This window comes from Ovis canadensis, chromosome 5 (genome assembly GCF_042477335.2).
Source record: "Ovis canadensis isolate MfBH-ARS-UI-01 breed Bighorn chromosome 5, ARS-UI_OviCan_v2, whole genome shotgun sequence".
Classification (NCBI taxonomy): Eukaryota; Metazoa; Chordata; class Mammalia; order Artiodactyla; family Bovidae; genus Ovis; species Ovis canadensis.
Window position 1 is genome coordinate 34957657 of NC_091249.1, and position 18830 is coordinate 34976486.

An 18830-nucleotide genomic window follows, 5' to 3' on the forward strand; every position below is an offset into this window, starting at 1 on the left:
TGGGCATCTTGGATATCAGGCAGAAAGAGCCCACTCTGAGGCAACTCTCCACTGTTAGCCATGCCTGGGTTGCTATTAATGGTTTTGTAGGGAAGTTCCTTTGCTTTCCAGGAGGGTCACAGGTTAAACCCTGCATCTCCCCATAGCTTACACATCACATCTCCTTCTTGACTTGAAACTCTCTTCATGGTCACTTCCAGCGTGAACCAACAGCAGATGACCTATGGTCAGAGGACCTGCGGAATTGACTTTAACCAAGGGCCCCACCCTGGTGGCTCAGACGGTAAAGAATCTGCCTGCAGTGTGAGAGACCTGGGTTCAGTCCCTAGGTTGGGAAACCCCCCTGGAGAAGGGAATGGCTACGCACTCCAATATTCTTGCCTGGAGATTTCCGTGGGCAGAGGAGTCTGGCGGCTACAGTCCATGGAGTTACAAGGAGTGGGACAGGACTGAGTGACGAACACTTTCCCTTTGAAGGGCCCCACCGCCTAGTGGTCAAAGCTGGCATTGCAGTCTTATTTCTTGCCCTCCCTTGGCATCTGCCGGGCCCCTCCTGTTCCATTTCTTCTGCCTCTTAGGTACTTCTCAGTGTTATTCACTCCACTGTTTCTGTACAGGTGGTCTCTGGGGCCCTGGCCTCAACTACTGTGTCTCTCTTTCCTGACACTTATTTCTGGAAGCATTTATCTTCATCCATGGCTTTACCTGCCACCTCAGTTCTGTTTTTTATATTCAAGTTATTTTTTCTAAACTTCCAGTCTCAAATGGTCAGCTACCTTGCAGACATCTCCTGTGAGGCACGCAGGACCTTTTTACTCTCCTGAGCACTACTTCTTGGGTATCCTGGGCTCCTCCATAATAAAGGCCCCTTCCCACTTGGAAGGAGGGGAGTCTGAGGATAGGAGACAGGCTGTGCACCCCAGCCAGAGACAGGGCCAGCATGGCTGTGCTTTCTGGACTCATGGCCCTTGGAGGTGTGTGGTCTGAAATCCTAGTGGGCCTCTGCTGGGGTGACGCCCCCACCTCGCAGGGGCCCAGGCTCCCACAATGGGGGAAATCTCTCTCCCTAACCCAGAGGCCCTTTGGAGCCTGACTACATGCCTCTCCGGCTGCAGGAACCAAGTACCAGGCCGTGCTGAGTGTGGATGACTGCTTTGGGATGGGCCGCTCGGCCTACAATGAAGGCGACTATTACCACACAGTGTTGTGGATGGAACAGGTGCTAAAGCAGCTCGATGCTGGGGAGGAGGCCACCACAACCAAGGCCCAGGTGCTGGACTATCTGAGCTACGCTGTCTTCCAGCTGGGTGACCTGCACCGTGCTGTGGAGCTCACCCGCCGCCTGCTCTCCCTGGGTAAGGAGCCTCTGGGGGAAGGTCAGGTGCAGATGGGGAGGTGGCAGGGCAGGCTCCTGTCAGGGACCAAGCCAGTCTGACCAGTTGCCTAGCTGGCGACCAATCCTTTGCTGCCTTCAGGCCCAGGCTAGCTGCCAGCTTGCTCTTTACCTACCTCAGTTCTGGCCTTAACCCTTGCCCAGTCACTGATGGATACACTCAGGCCTGCATATAGATTTCTATTCCATTTATAAATGGGGATCCAGGGTTGCAGTATATCTGCTGCTCTGTAGGGTGGAGCCTTTATTACATCCACAGTAGCTCGAGAGGCAAGCTGTATTTCAGTGTTGCTGCAGTGACAGTTACCTGACCTGTTATTAGAGGCCTGAGGTCTAACTGATGGACTTGCCATGACTTTGGTCATTTAAGTGTCTTGTGATGTTAAACTGAAGGAGATCAGAAGCACTGTGTCTCAAGAACCTATTTGTTCCTCTTCTTATTAATATTTGGGATATCATAGTTTGGGATTTCACTGGCCAGCAAAGGCTTCCTTTTGCTGCTGCTTTTCATGGGTCCTGCATCTGAGGCCAGCTAGTGTGGATGTCTGTTAGATGGATATGGGAAGAGAGCTGTGTAGACTCTGTCATGTTAGTAAGAGCCTTGGACAGGGAGTCGGGTCACCTGGATTCCCCCTCTGAATAACCTCACGTTAATTTCCTCACATCTTTGGGCTTCAGTTTCCTCCTCTGAGGGGTGGCTCAGTACTCCTGCCTGGCTTGCTCCTTCGTGTCGTGAGGCCCATAGGACAAAGCTGTGGGAGTGTCATGTGGCTGTTCTTGTTGCTGGTGTTTCAGCCTGCCTTCTCGCTGTGGCCAGGGCGTGATGCGCTCACCAGTAATGGAGCAGATGGACTCTAGGGCATGGATGAAGCTAGCATGCAGCCAGGTTGGGAGGAGGAGGCAGAACTCTGGACTGCTTCTCTGGACCCGTGTCCTCAGGATTTCCAGGGAAGTCTGAGAGGAGATCTGCATCAGTGGCGCAGCATCCCTTCCACCCCCCGCTTTGTTGCTCCGTTCTCATCTCTGACCAGAGTAGAGAGAACCTCTGTTGGCTTTTCCTCTATGACCAGCAAACCCCGCTTAGGTGCTGTGGAAGCCAGAATGCTGCGTGCAAGTGAGCTGCTGGGGGAGAAAACCGCTTACAGAATAATTTCTCTGAATGACCTAACAGATGTTTGTGGTTTCCTTTTCCTTCATGTTCTTTCCTTTTGTAGACCCGAGCCATGAACGAGCTGGAGGGAATCTGCACTACTTTGAACGGCTGTTGGAAGAAGAAAGAGAAAAAATGTTAACGAATCACACAGAAGCTGAGCTCGCAGCCCAGCAAGGCATATACGAGAGGCCTGTGGACTACCTGCCCGAGAGGGATGTCTACGAGAGCCTCTGTCGTGGGGAGGGTGTCAAACTGGTGAGACACGTGGATGGGTCAGGGCCCAGGCAGTGGGCCTAGATTTCAGCTCTGGACAGACAGATGTGAGGAAGGTGTTAGGCGGTTTTCTGTCTGTAGGTGGTTTTCTCAATTCTTGGTCGTATCTGCTGAGGCCGACATGTGGATGTTCTCTGAGGTACAGGATAGGAGGCTTGTCTTCCCTGAGGTCCCAGGCAGAGTTTTGGTCTTCTGAGTTGTTGCTGAGCACCCCTCCCTATCCCAAGAGGCCGGCTTCTGCTTGACTCACTGTTCTAAGAAAACCTGTGGGACTTGATGTGCCTTGGGCCCCAACGGAAGTCATGATCTCTAGCAAAGACAAGAAAGTTGCTAGAGCTTGGTATGAAGTATCACTGGCCTTGGACAGCCCTGGGACCCCGGTGCTTCCTCACAGAGGCTCAGATGTGAGTCAGTCTGTTGGCCTTCTCTGTGCCGGTGTCTGCTTGCTCCCTCTGGCTCTTCTGTCTAGAAAGATGTCTCCCCTGCCCAAGCCCTCCTCACCTACTCACGTCTCTGTGAGAAGGGTCAGGAATTACACCCTGCCACCGAACTTGTCAAATGAGGTATTCTTGGGAAAGGAGAACCTTTGCGTGATTTGTGGCATATCATTTCATGCCAGCCAAACTGAGGGGCTTTTGTTTTCTTGTCTGGTGAGGTGGGAGGGAGCGACTGCTGGACACTGGGTTTGAGACCAGTGTCTGCAGCCAGCTAGTCTGGGACTGAGGGTTAGGACTCACTCGGTTCAGGGCCTGTTGTTCTGTATTCCCCAGACCCCCCGAAGGCAGAAGAGGCTCTTCTGTAGGTATCACCATGGCAACAGGGTGCCGCAGCTGCTCATCGCCCCCTTCAAAGAGGAGGATGAGTGGGACAGCCCGCACATCGTCAGGTACTACGACGTCATGTCTGACGAGGAAATTGAGAGGATCAAGGAGATTGCGAAACCCAAAGTAGGTGTCTCCGCCGTTCCTTCTCAGGCCACTTAGTCCAGGTGCCATGGGGCCGTTTGGTTGCTCACCCCGCTGGCCTCTGCTGGTGGCTTGCATGAGTCCACTGCCGGGTACTAAGGTACTGCAGACTCAGTTAGACCTTGAAGAGTCACAGTCCACAGAGGGAACCAATGTGGACAGAAAGGGTGGGAGATAAGGGCACCCTGGGCAGGTTGGTGGCTGGTGTGTGGGTGAGTGTTTAGGAAGTATGCCATGGGGTACTGCCAGGCTGGGTCCTGTGGAGCTCCTGATGAGGACTGCGGAGAAGTGATTGACTTGGAGGAGAGTGAGTATCTGCAGGACTGTCTTCTCATCTAGCAGCACGCTGGGTCTCTCTGTGTATTCACACCTTTAAATATTTTCTTCACATAAGCCTGGCACTTCTCTTGTTAAATTTATTCCTAGGCAGTTTGTTGCTGTTATTATTGTTATTGTAACTTCACTTTGTTCCTTTCATCATTATGATTTTACTGGTTACGTTATTAAATCAGCTTACCATCATAAGCTAAACTGTTGATTGTAAAAACATATTTCATCATCATAGCTAATGTGTACTGAGTTCGGAAGTGTGGCAGGCCCTCTTCTAAGTCCTTAACATGTGTTAACTGCTGTGTCTGTTCAGCAGGCTCTGCCATCATCTTCATTTTACCCACAAGGAAATGGACCCGGTGCAGATCACAGCTAGTAGTTGAACTCATTTCTTATTCTTTTGGTTTTTAGCTAATTTTCTTAGGTTGTCCATATAGTACTAGCAGCTGCAATTAAGAAAAATTTTGTTTTCTCCTTCGTAGACGTTATAGTTCTGTTTCTGTTGTCTTGTTGAATTGTCCAGAGCTTCTAGAGCATTTTTATAATAGGAATCTTTGTCTTGTTCCTGAATTTCCTAGAAATGCCTTTGGTATTTCACTGGTAAGTGTGCAAGTTGGCTGTGGGTTTTGTATATACGTCATCATGTTACAAAATTATTCTTCTATTTCTAGTTCATAAAAGATTTTCTCCCATTTGACATCTTTCAAAGAGAACTGCTTGCTGCCATGTCCCCACCCTTCTCCTGTCACTGGTGATCAGGAGCGAGGAGTTAGCTGGAGATCCTCTGTTGCTCTGCTTCTAAGAGAACTGTCGAGGCCAGGAGGCCAGCACTCCTGGAGAGACCTAGGATAGGTTCCCATCCTGGGCCCTGGACTGCATCTTGGAACAACCTTGCTTTGAGGTACTAGGATCTCCAGGGCTCAGAGCCAGTTGTTGGTGTCACTGATACTGCTGAGGGAGGGCCTAGCCAGTGTGTGTGGAGAATGGGAGACCCCCACTCTCTTCCACTCCCTGGACCAGCTCCAGATCCCTGCGGGAAAGAAAGCTGCTGTCTTGGTTGTCAGGTGAGAGAGGCACTGTGGTGCCAGGCCCTCCTGAGAGATTCCTCCCTTGTCCCTCTGACCAAGGCAGAAACATTGTTCTGTGTGTGTGTGTGCGCACGTTGGGTGTGTGTGCGCACATGGGTGTGGCTGAAGAGGAGAGTGGCTGGGAAGCTAGTCTTTGAATAGAAGCCCTGTGAAGGGCCAAACATGTAGGCTATTACAGGCTGACCTCTCCTTTCCGGAGCCTGTGAGGGACAGATGCTAGCCTGGCTTTGAAGTAGGGCCCACGAGCTTAACTTAGCCTGTGGGGAATGCCTGGCAGCTGCCTACGGGTCTCTGGCCTGCTTTCAGAATAGCTCTGTCTGTCCCTGGGAGCCGAGCACAGCTGCCCAGAGCCTCCCTGTGGGCATCAGGCCAGTGCTGTGGTTCACTTGCTTGGATGGGATCTAGCCACAGCTGCAGTTGTCATCAGGAAAGAACAGTAGGTGGGATCTCGGGGAAGCCCTCTGTTCTGGGTGCAGTGGGTCTTACCCAAATGTGCTGCAGCAGCACCTGTCCAGGTTGGCCAGCCTTCTGGTCCATCCACCCCGCCCGCCCCCCCCCCCGATCCCTTCTGCCACCTCTTGCCCTAACCTCTCTCTGACATCCTCACTGGCCTCCTTGTTCCTGCTCTGACCCCTCCTTCGTCAACCCTCTATGATGTATGCACAGTGATCTTTCTTACACTCAGGCTGTGGTGTCCCTCCCCTGCTTCTCACTGGTCCCAGGTTACGTCCAGCTCAACCCCCTCTTGCCTCCACAGCCTGTTCTCATCTCTTCCCTCTCACTTCTAATCCACAGTCATACGCCACATCCATTTTGACCTCTGGGTTCCTGCGTTGCTGTTCCTGCCCTGTTCCTGTAATGCTCTCCTGCCTGGCTAATTCCTGCTTACCATTCAAATCTCAGCGAGGTGGTTCCCCCATCACCCCCTTAGGACACCAGTCTTGACCCTGTAGACTGCGCTCCCCCAGACACTGAGCGTCCCCCTTCCCGGCTTCTACATGCTGTGCTGTGACTACCCAGCTAGTTTTTTGCCTTCCCACCCGACTGAGTTGTGTGAGGATAGTGGCCATGTCTTGGTCACCCAGCATTGTGCTAGGCACATGAGTAAGCACTAGTTAAGACAGACCACAGCTGGAGCATGGGGGGCTGGCTCCAGGCAGCAGGCCCTTCCTGGGAGTATCACTGCACCAGTCTGTGGAAACTGGGGGATATGAGATAGGTGAGGTGTGTGTGTGTTATTATGAATGAGCACGTGGAGGTGGGTGGCTTCCAGCAGCCGTTCACTTACTGCTGCTTGTAGATTGCTTTCCTGACTCTATCTTCTGACCTCACAAAGCTCCCATGGGAGTGAAAACTGTGCTTTCTGTTTTTGTTCCTTGTACAGTAGGAGGCCAGCAGGGGCTGTGCAGTAGGAGAGTGTTTGGGTAGGTTTCTGGGCAGAGGAGGTTGCTGAGGTTCAGAAGGTCAGTGGACTTGACCGTGTTTAGAGGAGCATGCAAGACTGAGACTCAGGGACTGCAGCACAGTCTGAATGTGGTGGGAGCAGCCAGGCGTGGGCTGGTGTGGTGTGTGGGCCTGGGGAGAAAGGGGCTGTCCAGGCAGCTGGGTGAATAGACTAAACAGACTCCGTAGGCATAATTCTGCAGACAGCATGGACCTGGGAGCCAGGGGTGGGCAGTGGCCAGGCTCTGACAGCAGAACAGGAATTTGGAGACCACTGCCCTGGCCTGGCTTGCAGGATCAAGGGGCCTTGGCTAGAGCCACTACCTGCAGAGCTCCTTCCCTTCCTGGTCTGATTGGCAGATCAGGTCCCAGCCTCTCCGGGAAAACACTCAAGGCAAAGAATGATACGTGTGCCCTTTCTTCCTGCCTTCCAGCTTGCACGAGCCACTGTTCGTGATCCCAAGACAGGTGTGCTCACTGTCGCCAGCTACAGGGTTTCCAAAAGGTTAGCAAAGGTGATGGTGGAGGAGGGATGGCTGCTCACGCCCCAACTCCGGGGCCTCCCAGTTCCTACTGAGGGCGGGTGGCTTGGGTGGTTGTCCTCCCTGCTGGTGCCCGCACCCGCCTGCGGGGAGCTTTCACTCTGTGCTGCCTTCAGTGCTGGCCCTGAGGCTGGGGAGAGTGGAGGACCTCATCTAAGCCTGCTTTGCCCTGCTTTTCTCTCCCTCTTGTTTTGGTGTAGCTCCTGGCTGGAGGAGGACGATGACCCTGTTGTGGCTCGGGTGAATCTCCGGATGCAGCACATCACGGGGCTAACAGTGAAGACTGCAGAATTGTTGCAGGTGTGGCTTGTTCCTGGGACCCTGGAGTTGGGAAGGGAGTGTTTCTAACTAGATCACCTCCCAGGGTGCTCAGGGCTGGGCCTAGGGCAGCTTGCCCAAAAAACTGTATGACTCCAGGATGCCATGAGTATGGGAAGCCAGAATTAAGTAGGCCCACTGGCATTCAACAGTTAGTGTTCGCAAATGCCACCTGGATATCTCCTCTGTGCCCAAGTATCACACTAGGTGCTAGGGATTGTTGGTGGGTATGGCAGGTCCATTTATGTCATCTTGACTAGAGAAGCTGATATCCTGAATTGTTCCAGGGATACCTCTGAGAGCTGTGAATATATTCAGAGGTATGGTTCTGAGTCTCAGTCGAGCGCGTTTGGAGGTAAAATGTTCTATAATACTTCAGCAATGACAGGCCTAGATTGGTTGGATGATGAAGATGAAATACTCCATTTTAAGTAATTCTGTGGGACTGTGGCTTCCTGCTTTTTATTTCAGAGGTGAAGACACACAGCAGCACCATACTGAACATTATGGGCAGAGCTCCTACTTAAGTGTTTCTGTTCTGTTGAGTTCAAATCAGCACTGGGTATGCTCCCGTCTGAACATCCCAGATTCTGAATTCTGCTGTAAAGTGATGCCCTGAGACACTGCCAGAAAAGTTTCACTGGCGTTTTTCTTGAGTCTCCTGGATCTGTTTGGCCAGAGTTCTGTGTATTTAAGGATCTCACACTTTAACTGATCAACCATAGCTCTCAGTAGAATATTGAACTGAGATCACTTGGAAAATACTCTCTGAACCTTTGCCTGGACACATCCAAGCAAATCAGCACTCATTCCCCACTCCATAGCTGGGTCAGAAACCAAAACCAATTTTGAAGGTTGTCTTTATGGATTTGTGTGAAGTCTACCAGAGTTGGTTTTTTTTCTTTTTAAAGCATGCTGATTATCTTACAGTCTTGTGAACATTTTATGTAATTTTTTCAATTCCACTGAGCTTAGTGTTGAGTTTGTAAGTCTAATTTTTAGGTAAGATCTGCAGACAAGCGCATCAAGAGAGGACTTCTGCCACATCTCCCACTCGCCTGTTATGTGGGAGAGCACACCCCTTTCAAGAGCGCAAGGGTCTCCATGCCCCAAGTGCATTCTTGTCGGTGTAGTTGCGATTCATACCTTCCTGGAACAGGTTTTGTGTTGTTGTTAAGACATCAACCATTGCTTCCTGCAAATGAGCCAGTGTTAGGAGCATCATGGCCCTTACTGAGGATGATGTTCCATTTTGTTGCTGACTCCATACCCTGGACCAAGAGGCTGAAAAGAGTGTACAAGGCCTGTACCCCTGTTGCTCTCCTGGATGACTTCCAGGCTGTACCCTATCTCACATGCAACCCCAGAAGACGCAGCTTTGTCCTTGGTCTGGCTTCATCTTAACTGAGTTCTCGTAATGTTGTAACTCAGTTGATAAATGGGCTTTGAATGCCGCAGCGCCCACTGTATGGTCTTTTAGGGTCAGGGTCTTCCGGAAGACCATTTTTGTTTGCTTTCATTCTCTAGGAACTGTCTTGGCATTTTCTTTGCCAGCCAGTATTGTTCAAAGCTTTGATCCTACACGGACAGAACCTGTCTCCTAGTGTTCATCCCACATAGTGTGATACATGCCAAGCAAGAGCCTTCCCATCAGGGTCCCCATGGGAGCATTACAGGCTTCTGGAAAGGAACAGGTTCTTCTGCTGTCTGTTGACACTCTCATCTGTAGTTGATGTGTTTGCTTTAGATCATTTGGAAGAAAGGGCGATCGAGGCTTTCTTTTGAGTTGGATGAGGGCCTGTCTGAGAGTGGAAGAGATTCTGCATTGCCAGAATTCCTGAAGATTGAAGACTCTGCTGATGTCTCAGTCTCACCAAAAAAGTGATTTCTAATTATTTTTCCCCCCTTCACTCTGACTTCGGAATTGTAAATACCCACATCTTTCAAAGGACTGACTCTTAATACTTTTGTGACAGATGAATACCTCCTCTCAGGAATCAGTTTTGATGTACAGCTTCTTTTATGTAAGGTATGAGTCTGGGGCCTGGAGTTTCCCAGATGGTGATTCTGATGGCTGCACATCCAAAAGTTCCCATGGCACTTGTACTATTTGGGGATGGTATTAAATAGTATAGGTACAGTAGCCTGAACACTATGATCAAATGTGAGAATCACCATGATTCTCAAAACTGCTAAAAGATGAGCCACCCGTAACAATGTAGCTTCTTTCATTATCCCCAGGTAGTGAAAATTTAAGCACTCCATCTAGCAAGTGGGAGTGTTGGAAAATGCAGTCATACCTTGCACCTCCTGCAACAAGCAGCGAGCGAACTTTCCTGAATGCATTGGCAAACTGATCGCAGTCATGTTTAAAGTTTTCTTCAAGTTCTTGGCTATAGTGGATCCAAAGAAAAATCATTTGTGGTATCACTTCATCAGCTTCTCTGGCACTTCTCTCCTTACATGCATCTTCAGTCTCAGGGTCACCTGCTGAACTAGGCCTCCTTGCACTGTTGATAGTATTTTTGGCTGTGGGACACTTGAAGGCCGAAGCAGTGTGTGACAGGATGTTTTCTTCCACTGATTCTGATTCTCCTTATCAATGTTTTTATTTTTATGGACATTGGAAAAAATCATTCTGCCCCAAATCTGCGTTTCATCGCATTCAATAAATACTGTTTTCTACTCCAAAAGGAGGATTTTCTCTCTTGTAAAGCCCCTCCTCCCTCTCCCTCCATGCTGTTCATAGATGGCCATTATCGCCAGTTTTGCAGCATCTCTCTCCTAACTCTTAGAATCACCACAAAGTTTATGTGAAACCAATTTTCTGAGGACTAATAGTTGAATCCTCAAAGTGTTTATGGTTTCCTTAAGACACAGTAGCCAAGTGTTCCCAGGTGGACATTGGTGGTACCATTTGGTACATCAGCTTTCATGTCAGATTTTGCACTTCATCTTGAACTTCGTCTCTCATCTAGCTACTGAAGCTAAAATAACCATCGTGACTTCGAACTTACATTGTGCTGGTAAACTGTTCACAAAGGTGTTTATGACTTCTGATCCAATTAGTGATACCTGGCTCAGGGTGGCTCAGGCCCTGGTCTGGGTTCAGGCTCCACTTGGGGGCACTGAGATAGAGCAGCAGTTTTGGGGCCCCTGCAGCCAGCTGCCCGGGCCCTGATGCTGTACTTGGGTGCAGAAGTGTTCCGTGCAGTGGACCACTATGAGATGGGGTGGGATTTGTTTGTCCTGTTCAGCCTGACCAAGATGAGTTTCTGGGGCCTGGTGACAGAGGTGGCAGGAGCATGGCCAGGCACTGAGTAGCTCCCAGACTAGTACTAAAAAGAACCTCCCCCCAACAAACCAGTTCTGAATTTATTGTTGGCATTCTTCTGGATTACCACTTCATTATCTTGCAAATAATCATGGCCTGCCTGAAGGAGGGCTCCCTCTGCTGCCATTCATGTGTCCCTCAAGGGCTGGAGCTTCTCCGCGGTGGCCATCTGCAGCTTGCCCATCATGTGCTTTCTGGGTGTGCTGCACCCTTCCTCTTGGACACAACTATAGACCTGTTTGTAGCATTTGTTCTGCCCAAAATGGCAGGGCATAGCTACCCTCCTCAGAGAGGCTGCTCCTCGGGGTTCTGGTTGTTACCTGGGGAGATGGGCTGCTTCAAGGTGGTTTGTGCTGCTGACAAAGTCCAATGCTGTTATTTCCTACCAGGTTGCTAATTATGGAATGGGAGGACAGTACGAGCCACATTTTGACTTCTCCAGGGTAAGACCCTGCTCAGGTTTTTTCAAAGGCCCTGCTCTAACTGATTTGAGAAGGCTGTAGCCTTCACCTAGGAGCCCCCGCCTCACCAGGGCCCTCTCTTTGTTACTGGAGAAGCCCAAGTCCAGAGCCAAGTGCAGCCCGGCTATTTCCCCTGACATTGGGAGTGGTCCCCCTGACCCAACCCTGCCATTCTTTGCCCTGACTCTGAAGCAGAGGACATCACTAGGTCTCTGTGAACTCTTTCCTGCCCCTTCTCCTCCATGCCCAGCCAGGATTTCCTTTGCAGCTTTGGCCCCTGGTCCAGGCCTATGTATGGAACTCCTGCTTAGTACCTTCCCTCGACCTTTTTGGCCTCAGTCCTGTGGGTGGCGGGGAAAGTCAGTTGCAAACTTGGGTGAAAGTTGTTGTCTATTGCAGCGACCTTTTGACAGCGGCCTCAAAACGGAGGGGAATAGGTTAGCGACGTTTCTTAACTATGTAAGTATTGGGTACAGGCCCACCTGTGTGCTCTCACTTAATTTTATAGAAAGATGAGCAAGATGCTTTCAAGCGTTTAGGGACGGGGAATCGTGTGGCCACGTTCTTAAACTACGTAAGTATGATGCCTGCAGTGTGTGGGCTTAAGGGGAGCCCGGGTCCAGAGTGCTCTCTTAAATATGTTCCCATCAGAGCCGATACCACCAGCTGTTGCTCAATGGCTGGGTCCTCCTGGCCCTCAGCACCCTTCTTCGCTGGAGTAGAGTGTTGCCCCATGTTTCCATTTGTGTGCTTCTCCCAACTCCTGTGATTTACAATCCTGGCTCCTTTTTGATGGGCCCAGTGCTAGTCTGGACTTTGGGGATGGGTGTCCTGGAGAGGTCTCTGCTTGGCATCAGAGTGAGGAGGTGGCCTGAAAGTGCTCTTAGATGAAGCGGCCTTCATTTCCTCGGAGCTCAGTGGCCTGCCTGCCTCCCACCTGCTGCCTGTACTCCAGCCAGGGTTAGGTTTACCTCTCACACGAGGAACAGGTTCCTCTCCCCTTGGCTGAAAGGGGTAGCCCTGAAGAGGCATAGAAGTAACTTAGAGACAGAAGCCTGTGTCCATTTTCCCCTTTGGTGTCTTGTTTAAGTTTCATTGCGTGGTTATTATGTGCTGGGGACTGCTATGAATGTGCTGGTGAGCAGGACATGTGTGGTTTCTCTTGGGCTTATGGTCTAATATGAAAGACTTTAGACATAGGAGAGGTCATTTTTTGGTTACCATAGTGATAAGTGCTTTGAAGAAGTAATGCAGAGTGGAGGTTCTGAGAAAGCCTCCCTTGAGAAGTAATATGTCAGTTGAGACTTAAAGGTTGAGTGGAAATTTGTTGGTAGAACAGATTTCTGGTAGAGAGGAGAATGTGTGGAGGCCTGGAGGGAAGGAACTTGGGATGTTGGAACAAGAGAAAAAAGGGTGGTGTGTCTCAGAGATAGTGTGTTAATCTGGGGTGACTAGAGGGAGAGGCAGGTGAGACTGCCAGGACCTTCAGGTTTTAGGAGAGAGCCTGGATTTGATCCTCGCTCTGGTGGGAGGCCATCAGGGGTTGTCATTTTCCACATTTACCATTTGTCTGCTGGGTGCCCTTCAGTCTGTCTGGTATGTGTCCTGTGGAAATATTTTAGCTCCACGTTTTATTACCTTACAGGCAAAAAACTTGAATTAAGAGAGCCGGATGAGAAAGAAGTTGTGCTTTGGGCATGAGCTGAGCTCTGTGGGCATGAGTGCAGCCTTGCTGCTATGGAAATTGTGTTCCATTTAGCTTGAGGTTTTACTGCGCGAGAAGCAGGCCCTCTGGAGACAGAGTACCCTAGCTGGCCCTGGGAGGGTGGCTGTTGTGGGAAGGTGAGGGTCTGACTAGAGCTGCAAGTTACTGAAGCCAGAGAAACAGTGCAGAGTTGGGACCACCGATGGTGACAGAAGCCACAGGGCAGCTCACAGGGCACACTGGCTTAGGCGAGGGCCAGCCTGGATGAGGATAAAGGGTGTGGGGGTCAGCCAGGCATTTTCCCAGCACAGACTCAGATTTCCCCCATCTGAGGACAGCCAGGGTATGGGTCTCCTTAGGCCTACATCTCTCCTGAGACTGTCCTGATGAACCACTCAGATTAAGCAGGGTTTAGGGAAGGGCAGGGTGTGGGAAGAGCCTTTCTGGCCAGAGGGCTGGTGGTGGAGCTACTGATGCTCAGAGGAGGACAGTCCACATACTTTTCACATCCTTTGTGGCCCAGTTGCTCTGAGAGTATTGAGCAGAAGGGCCAAGCTCTGTGTCTTGTATTCCCAGATGAGTGATGTAGAAGCTGGTGGTGCCACCGTCTTTCCTGATCTGGGGGCTGCAATTTGGCCTAAGAAGGTAAGTTCTGGTTCTTGGGGGTCAGAGTTGAAGTGCAGGGCCCAGATCTCATTCCTGTCTCCTAGTCCAGTTTCCTGGCTTCCTTGACTGTCACTTTGAGGGACCTTAGTCCTTTCCTGCCTGAACCCTGACCTGTGGTCTAGGCCTTCCCCTTGGGAGATGGAATGCAGAGGGAAATTCCTGGAGGGCCAGGCGGGATTCTCAGTATCTACCCCACCACGGAGGGTAGGAGCTTTTTGGGGAACTTCTCCACGCTGGAGTCCCAGAGTCCTGTGCCCCTGAACACAGGCGAGTGAGAGTGTTTCTGCTCAGAGGGGGCTCTGTGGTACTCAGCATCAGATCCTTGGGCCCAGTATCTAAGGGTGTTGTATGACAGGCTTTCTCTTTCCAGGGCACAGCTGTATTCTGGTACAACCTCCTGCGGAGTGGGGAAGGTGACTACCGAACAAGACATGCTGCCTGCCCCGTGCTTGTAGGCTGCAAGTGGGGTGAGTGGCTTCAGTTGTGGTGGCGGCCTCTGGGCTCAGCCTGAGACTCTGAACTGAGAGATACTTGCTGCTGAATTTTCACAGAGTCAAAACTGTCTCCCTTTTGGAGATTTTGGGGTTTTGTGTTTATTTTTCCTTGATAACCAGTAGTCCCACCCAGCCATGTTAGCTGTCCACTCAGCTGGTTATGTGCTAAGACATTTGGTTGGGAATACTTTCAGAGATGCCTAGAGAGCTAAGGAAGCCCCAAGGAAGAATAGCTATACAGGCATCCTAGGTCCAGGGTGGCCCCCAGAAGAGTGGGCTCTGGCAAGGGTTCTGAGGTCACAGTGGGGAGAAGTGGAAACAGAAAGAGGAAAAGGTGTCTCAGGCAAGCAAAGCCCACATGGAACAAGGCTCAGGCTAAAACCAACATCATAGGTGTGGGGACTAGCTGCCTTTGTCTCTTGCACAAGGGGAGGCTTGTGGCTCAGAGACTGAGAGATGAGGCTTGAGGCTGAAATCAAACTGTGGAGGCTGAAAGTTGAGCTTTGTTTTGGAAGCAGCTGTGGTGAGTCATGGAGAGGCTTGAAGCAGGATGTGACAGGAAGTGATCGCAAAGAGATGAATTTATAGCCCTCTTGGAGAGTTATGAGGATAAATAGTGATAGGTTCACAGAAAATTAAGCAAATGAGAAAGAAAATAAGAAAAAAGAAAAAAGTTGTACTAGAAAGGAAATACAGTTGACCCTTGAATAAAGCAGGGGTTGAGAGTTGACTCATTGGAAAAGACTCTGATGTTGGGAGAGATTGGGGGCAGGAGGAGAAGGGGACGACCCAGGATGAGATGGCTGGATGGCATCACGGACTCGATAGACGTGAGTCTGAGTGAACTCTAGGAGATGGTGATGGACAGGGAGGCCTGGTGTGCTGCAATTCATGGGGTCACAAAGAGTCGGACTCGACTGAGCGACTGAACTGAGGTAGGGGTGCTGACCCTCTACACAGTTGAAAATCCATGTGTAATTTATAGTTGGCCCTCCACATATGCGGTTCCTCCATATCCAAAGTTCTGCCTTTACAAATTCATACAATTGTGGATCATGTAGTACTGTAGTATTTACTACTGAAAAAAATAGGACTTCCCTGGTGGTCCAGTGGTTAAGAGTCTGGCTGCCAATGCAGGGGACACAGGTGTGATCCCTGGTCCAGGAAGATTCCACATGCTACAGCTACTAAAGCCCATGTACCTAGACTCTGCGCTCCTCAACAAGAGAAGCCGCCGCGACGAGAGACCCACACACCACACTAGAGGGTAGCACCCGCCTTGCCACAGCTAGAGAAAGCCCGCGCACAGCAGTGAAGACCCAGTGCAGCAAAAGATAGATTTAATTTTAAACATAAAGTGATAAATCTGTTAAAAAACCCATGTATATAAGTGGACTTGCTCAGTTCAAATGTGTTGTTCAATGGTCAGCTATATAATCTATTAGGTAGCTCAAGTGTGAGTAATATTTACATGACATAATAAATACTGAATATTAATTTAACTAGAACTTGTGATATAACTATATTCGGGGATAGGAAGGAAAATATGTATTTTAAGAGTGGTGTAAAAAATTCCAAAGCTCCCATCTTCCATGGTAGACTATCAACATATAAGGTCTAAAGTTGAAAGTCAACCAATAACATTATGTTACTTAGAAAAATGAGGATAAATATCAGAAGAGATGAAGGAGTTAAATGTTCAGTGGAAGTGGGGATTGGTGATGGAAGGGATAGGTAGGAGATTGCTGTTTATCATTAGAAGCCTTGTAGAACAATTTGATTTTTTCATCTAAGTACATGTATGATTTAATTATCACAAAGTGTATTTTAAAAGTGCCATGACCTCATTCGTACATTAAAAGCGATTTTCTAAATTCATTATGAGTCTGTGAAATGAAAAGCATGGTTTGTGAGCATTTAAGACACAACCTCAGGTGACAGCACCGGCTCTGCTTCCCTGCTGCCCACAACACACAGGATCGATCTGCTGGCCCAGAGCCCCTGAGGTCGACTCCAGGCCTGCCACAGTCTGACAGGCTTCCTCGCCTCTTGCATCTCACTTCCCACCCACCACATTCCAGTAGTGCCAGACTTGTTGGGGTCCCTGACACACACACCAGCGCGGATCGTGCCTTGCTCTCTTTCTCATCCTGTTCCCACTTCCCAGACCCCTTTGGTATAGGAACCACCTGCTCTGTCCATTTCCTTCCCTGGATAACTCCTATTCAGCTTTCTGTCCCAGCCCTAGGGTTTCCTCTTCCCCTACATGGTTAAACGCTCTTTAGCTCTGTTTCTGTGGCAACCTACATACATATATCTTGTGTCACTGACAGACTTTTGTACAATTATCTGTTTTCTTTACTAGCTCATAAGCAACTTGATGACTGAAACCAAGTCTTACTCATGTCTGATTCCCAGGCCTAGTGTAGGAGTCATCATGAAGGAATCATTAATTTTGGCTGCTAAACTAACCAACAGGAATGTAACATACTTTCTGTCTGTTCACAGTCTCCAATAAGTGGTTCCATGAACGAGGACAGGAATTCTTGAGGCCGTGTGGATCGACAGAAGTTGACTGACATCGTTTTCTGCCCTTCGCCTTCCTGGCCCCACAGTCGTGTTGTCTTCAAGTCCAGTGTGACAGACTCCTGTCTATGTTCCAGTCCCATCAGACGGGTCTCTGGAGGTGTGAATGTTTTGTGTGGAGTAGAGAGTGGACTAGGGAAGGTCCTGGATGACCTGGGTCCCAGCCTCTCTGGCCAGCCCATGCTATCTCTGGACGCTCGGGTAGGGTTGGAGCAGAGTCAGGTGGTCTGCACCTAGCAAGGTGCTTTTGTACCTCAGATGCTTTAGGTGTGAGATGTTTCAGTGAACCAAAGTTCTGACACCTTGTTTACATGCTTGTTTTTATGGAATTTCTATTAATGTGGCTTTAACCAAAAATAAAATGTCCCTGCCAGAAGCCTTAAAGAGCCTTATTTGGAGTATTTTTTTAAGATGGGGAGCTTTTACCAAGTTCACCATTTGGATAATGAATCTGGATAATGAATACTTGAGAGGCAAACCCTGATGTTCCAAACCAGGTTTCAACACTTATTTTTCCTCTAAGCTTCAGTGTTCTTTCTAGAAAGTGAAAGTGAGAGAGACAGTCTCCTTGCATCTCAGAGAACATGGTTGTGATGCTGTTATAATGTGAAATGTCTTACTTTAAAATTTTGAGACATACACACAGAGTTGGTTGTGATACATAGATGTACAGTTTAAAGACTATGAAAGTGAGCATGAGCACCCATGTCACCATCACCTGGGTTGGAGAAGAGATTATTTTCAGACTTGTACCTCAGGGGCCCCGTGAGCCCCTCTGATCACATCTCTGACCTGCCCCCAGTACCTCAGTAGTAACCACTGTCTAGTGATCTGTGGTAGTCATGCCTTTGCTTTTCTTTGTAGCTTCACTATCCAGGTCTATATCCCTAAATAAATAGTAGTTATTTTGTTTTCCTTGATTTTGAACTTTTTTGTAGTGGAAGCAAGAGTATATTTTAGGGGGTGTTTGGCTTCTTTTATTTGATAGTTGTTTGTAGGACTCTTTCATGTTGTTATGAAGCTGTAGTTTATATTAATTTGTGTAGTTCAGTTTTATTAGCATCTATCATAGAACAGTATCATAATAGGCTAATATACCATTGATAGATATTTGAATTGGTTTCAGTCTTTTACTAATAAGGCTGCTGTTGCATTTTTATATGTGATTTCTAGTGCAAATAAACACATTTTTTAGAATATATACCTAGAAGTGGAAATGCTGACTCTTAGTAGGTGGGTCTTCAACCTTACGTATAATGTATTCCAGAGTGGTTATGCACATTGCCACCAGGTGCAAGTAAAAGTTCTTGTTATCCCAGTCTTCTCCAATATCTGATACTGTCACATTTTTGCATTTTAGCTAGCTTATTATATAGATAGTTTTTCTATCTTAACATGATTATTAATGACATTGAATACCTTTTTGTATGTTTATTAGTTTTAGGTTTTATTTTTGTCTATTCAAATCTTTTTGTTACTAATTTATTGGAATTTTTAACATACTGTGGACACAAGCTTTTTGTTGGTTAGATGTTTTGCAAATATCTTTTTCTACTTTGTCTTTTCATTCCTAGTTCTTTTGTTGAACAAAAGTTCTTAATTTCTGTGTCAAATTTATCAGGATTTTCCTTTTAGATTTATGCTTTTATGCCTTGTTTAAAAAATTCTTCTTATATCCCAAGATCATGAAGATATTTCTTGTATTCTTTCCTAAAAGTATTATAGTCATGTCTTTTACATTTATATCTTTAATACAATACACCTAGGTTTTATTTTTGTATATGGTAGGAGGTGCAAGAATCTACTTAAAGAGATTCTTTTTACGTATTTTATTAGGAGAGACTAAGCTAGATAGCACATTGAAAAGCAGAGACATTACTTTGCCAATAAAGTAAACAAGTCAAAGTAAACAAAGTAAATAAGCCAAACTAGTCAAGGCTATGGTTTTTTCAGTGGTCATATATGGATGTGAGAGTTGGACTGTGAAGAAAGCCGAGCGCTGAAGAATTGATGCTTTTGAACTGTGGTGTTGGAGAAGACTCTTGAGAGTCCCTTGGACTGCAAGGAGATCCAACCAGT

At 48.3% G+C, this 18830-nt stretch overlaps 1 protein-coding gene across 19 annotated transcripts in view; it reads left to right on the top strand.

Moving 5' to 3' along the window:
• Window positions 1-17135, top strand: part of LOC138441089 (prolyl 4-hydroxylase subunit alpha-2) — a 145640-nt gene extending 128505 nt beyond the window's left edge. For 9 of the 19 annotated variants that reach the window (XM_069591541.1, XM_069591540.1, XM_069591545.1 and 6 more), the window contains 10 exons: window positions 1116-1355; window positions 2608-2801; window positions 3590-3766; window positions 7080-7150; window positions 7388-7487; window positions 11229-11282; window positions 11809-11874; window positions 13582-13650; window positions 14042-14138; window positions 16674-17135. In XM_069591541.1, the coding sequence (XP_069447642.1) occupies window positions 1116-1355; window positions 2608-2801; window positions 3590-3766; window positions 7080-7150; window positions 7388-7487; window positions 11229-11282; window positions 11809-11874; window positions 13582-13650; window positions 14042-14138; window positions 16674-16744 (1139 nt within the window). In that variant the 3' untranslated portion in view covers window positions 16745-17135. Of the gene's footprint in view, window positions 1-1115; window positions 1356-2607; window positions 2802-3589; window positions 3767-7079; window positions 7151-7387; window positions 7488-11228; window positions 11283-11699; window positions 11760-11808; window positions 11875-13581; window positions 13651-14041; window positions 14139-16673 lie in introns of all 19 variants that reach the window. The other 10 variants (XM_069591550.1, XM_069591549.1, XM_069591554.1 and 7 more) reach the window with 2 other exon arrangements.
• Window positions 17136-18830: the final 1695 nt, after the last annotated feature.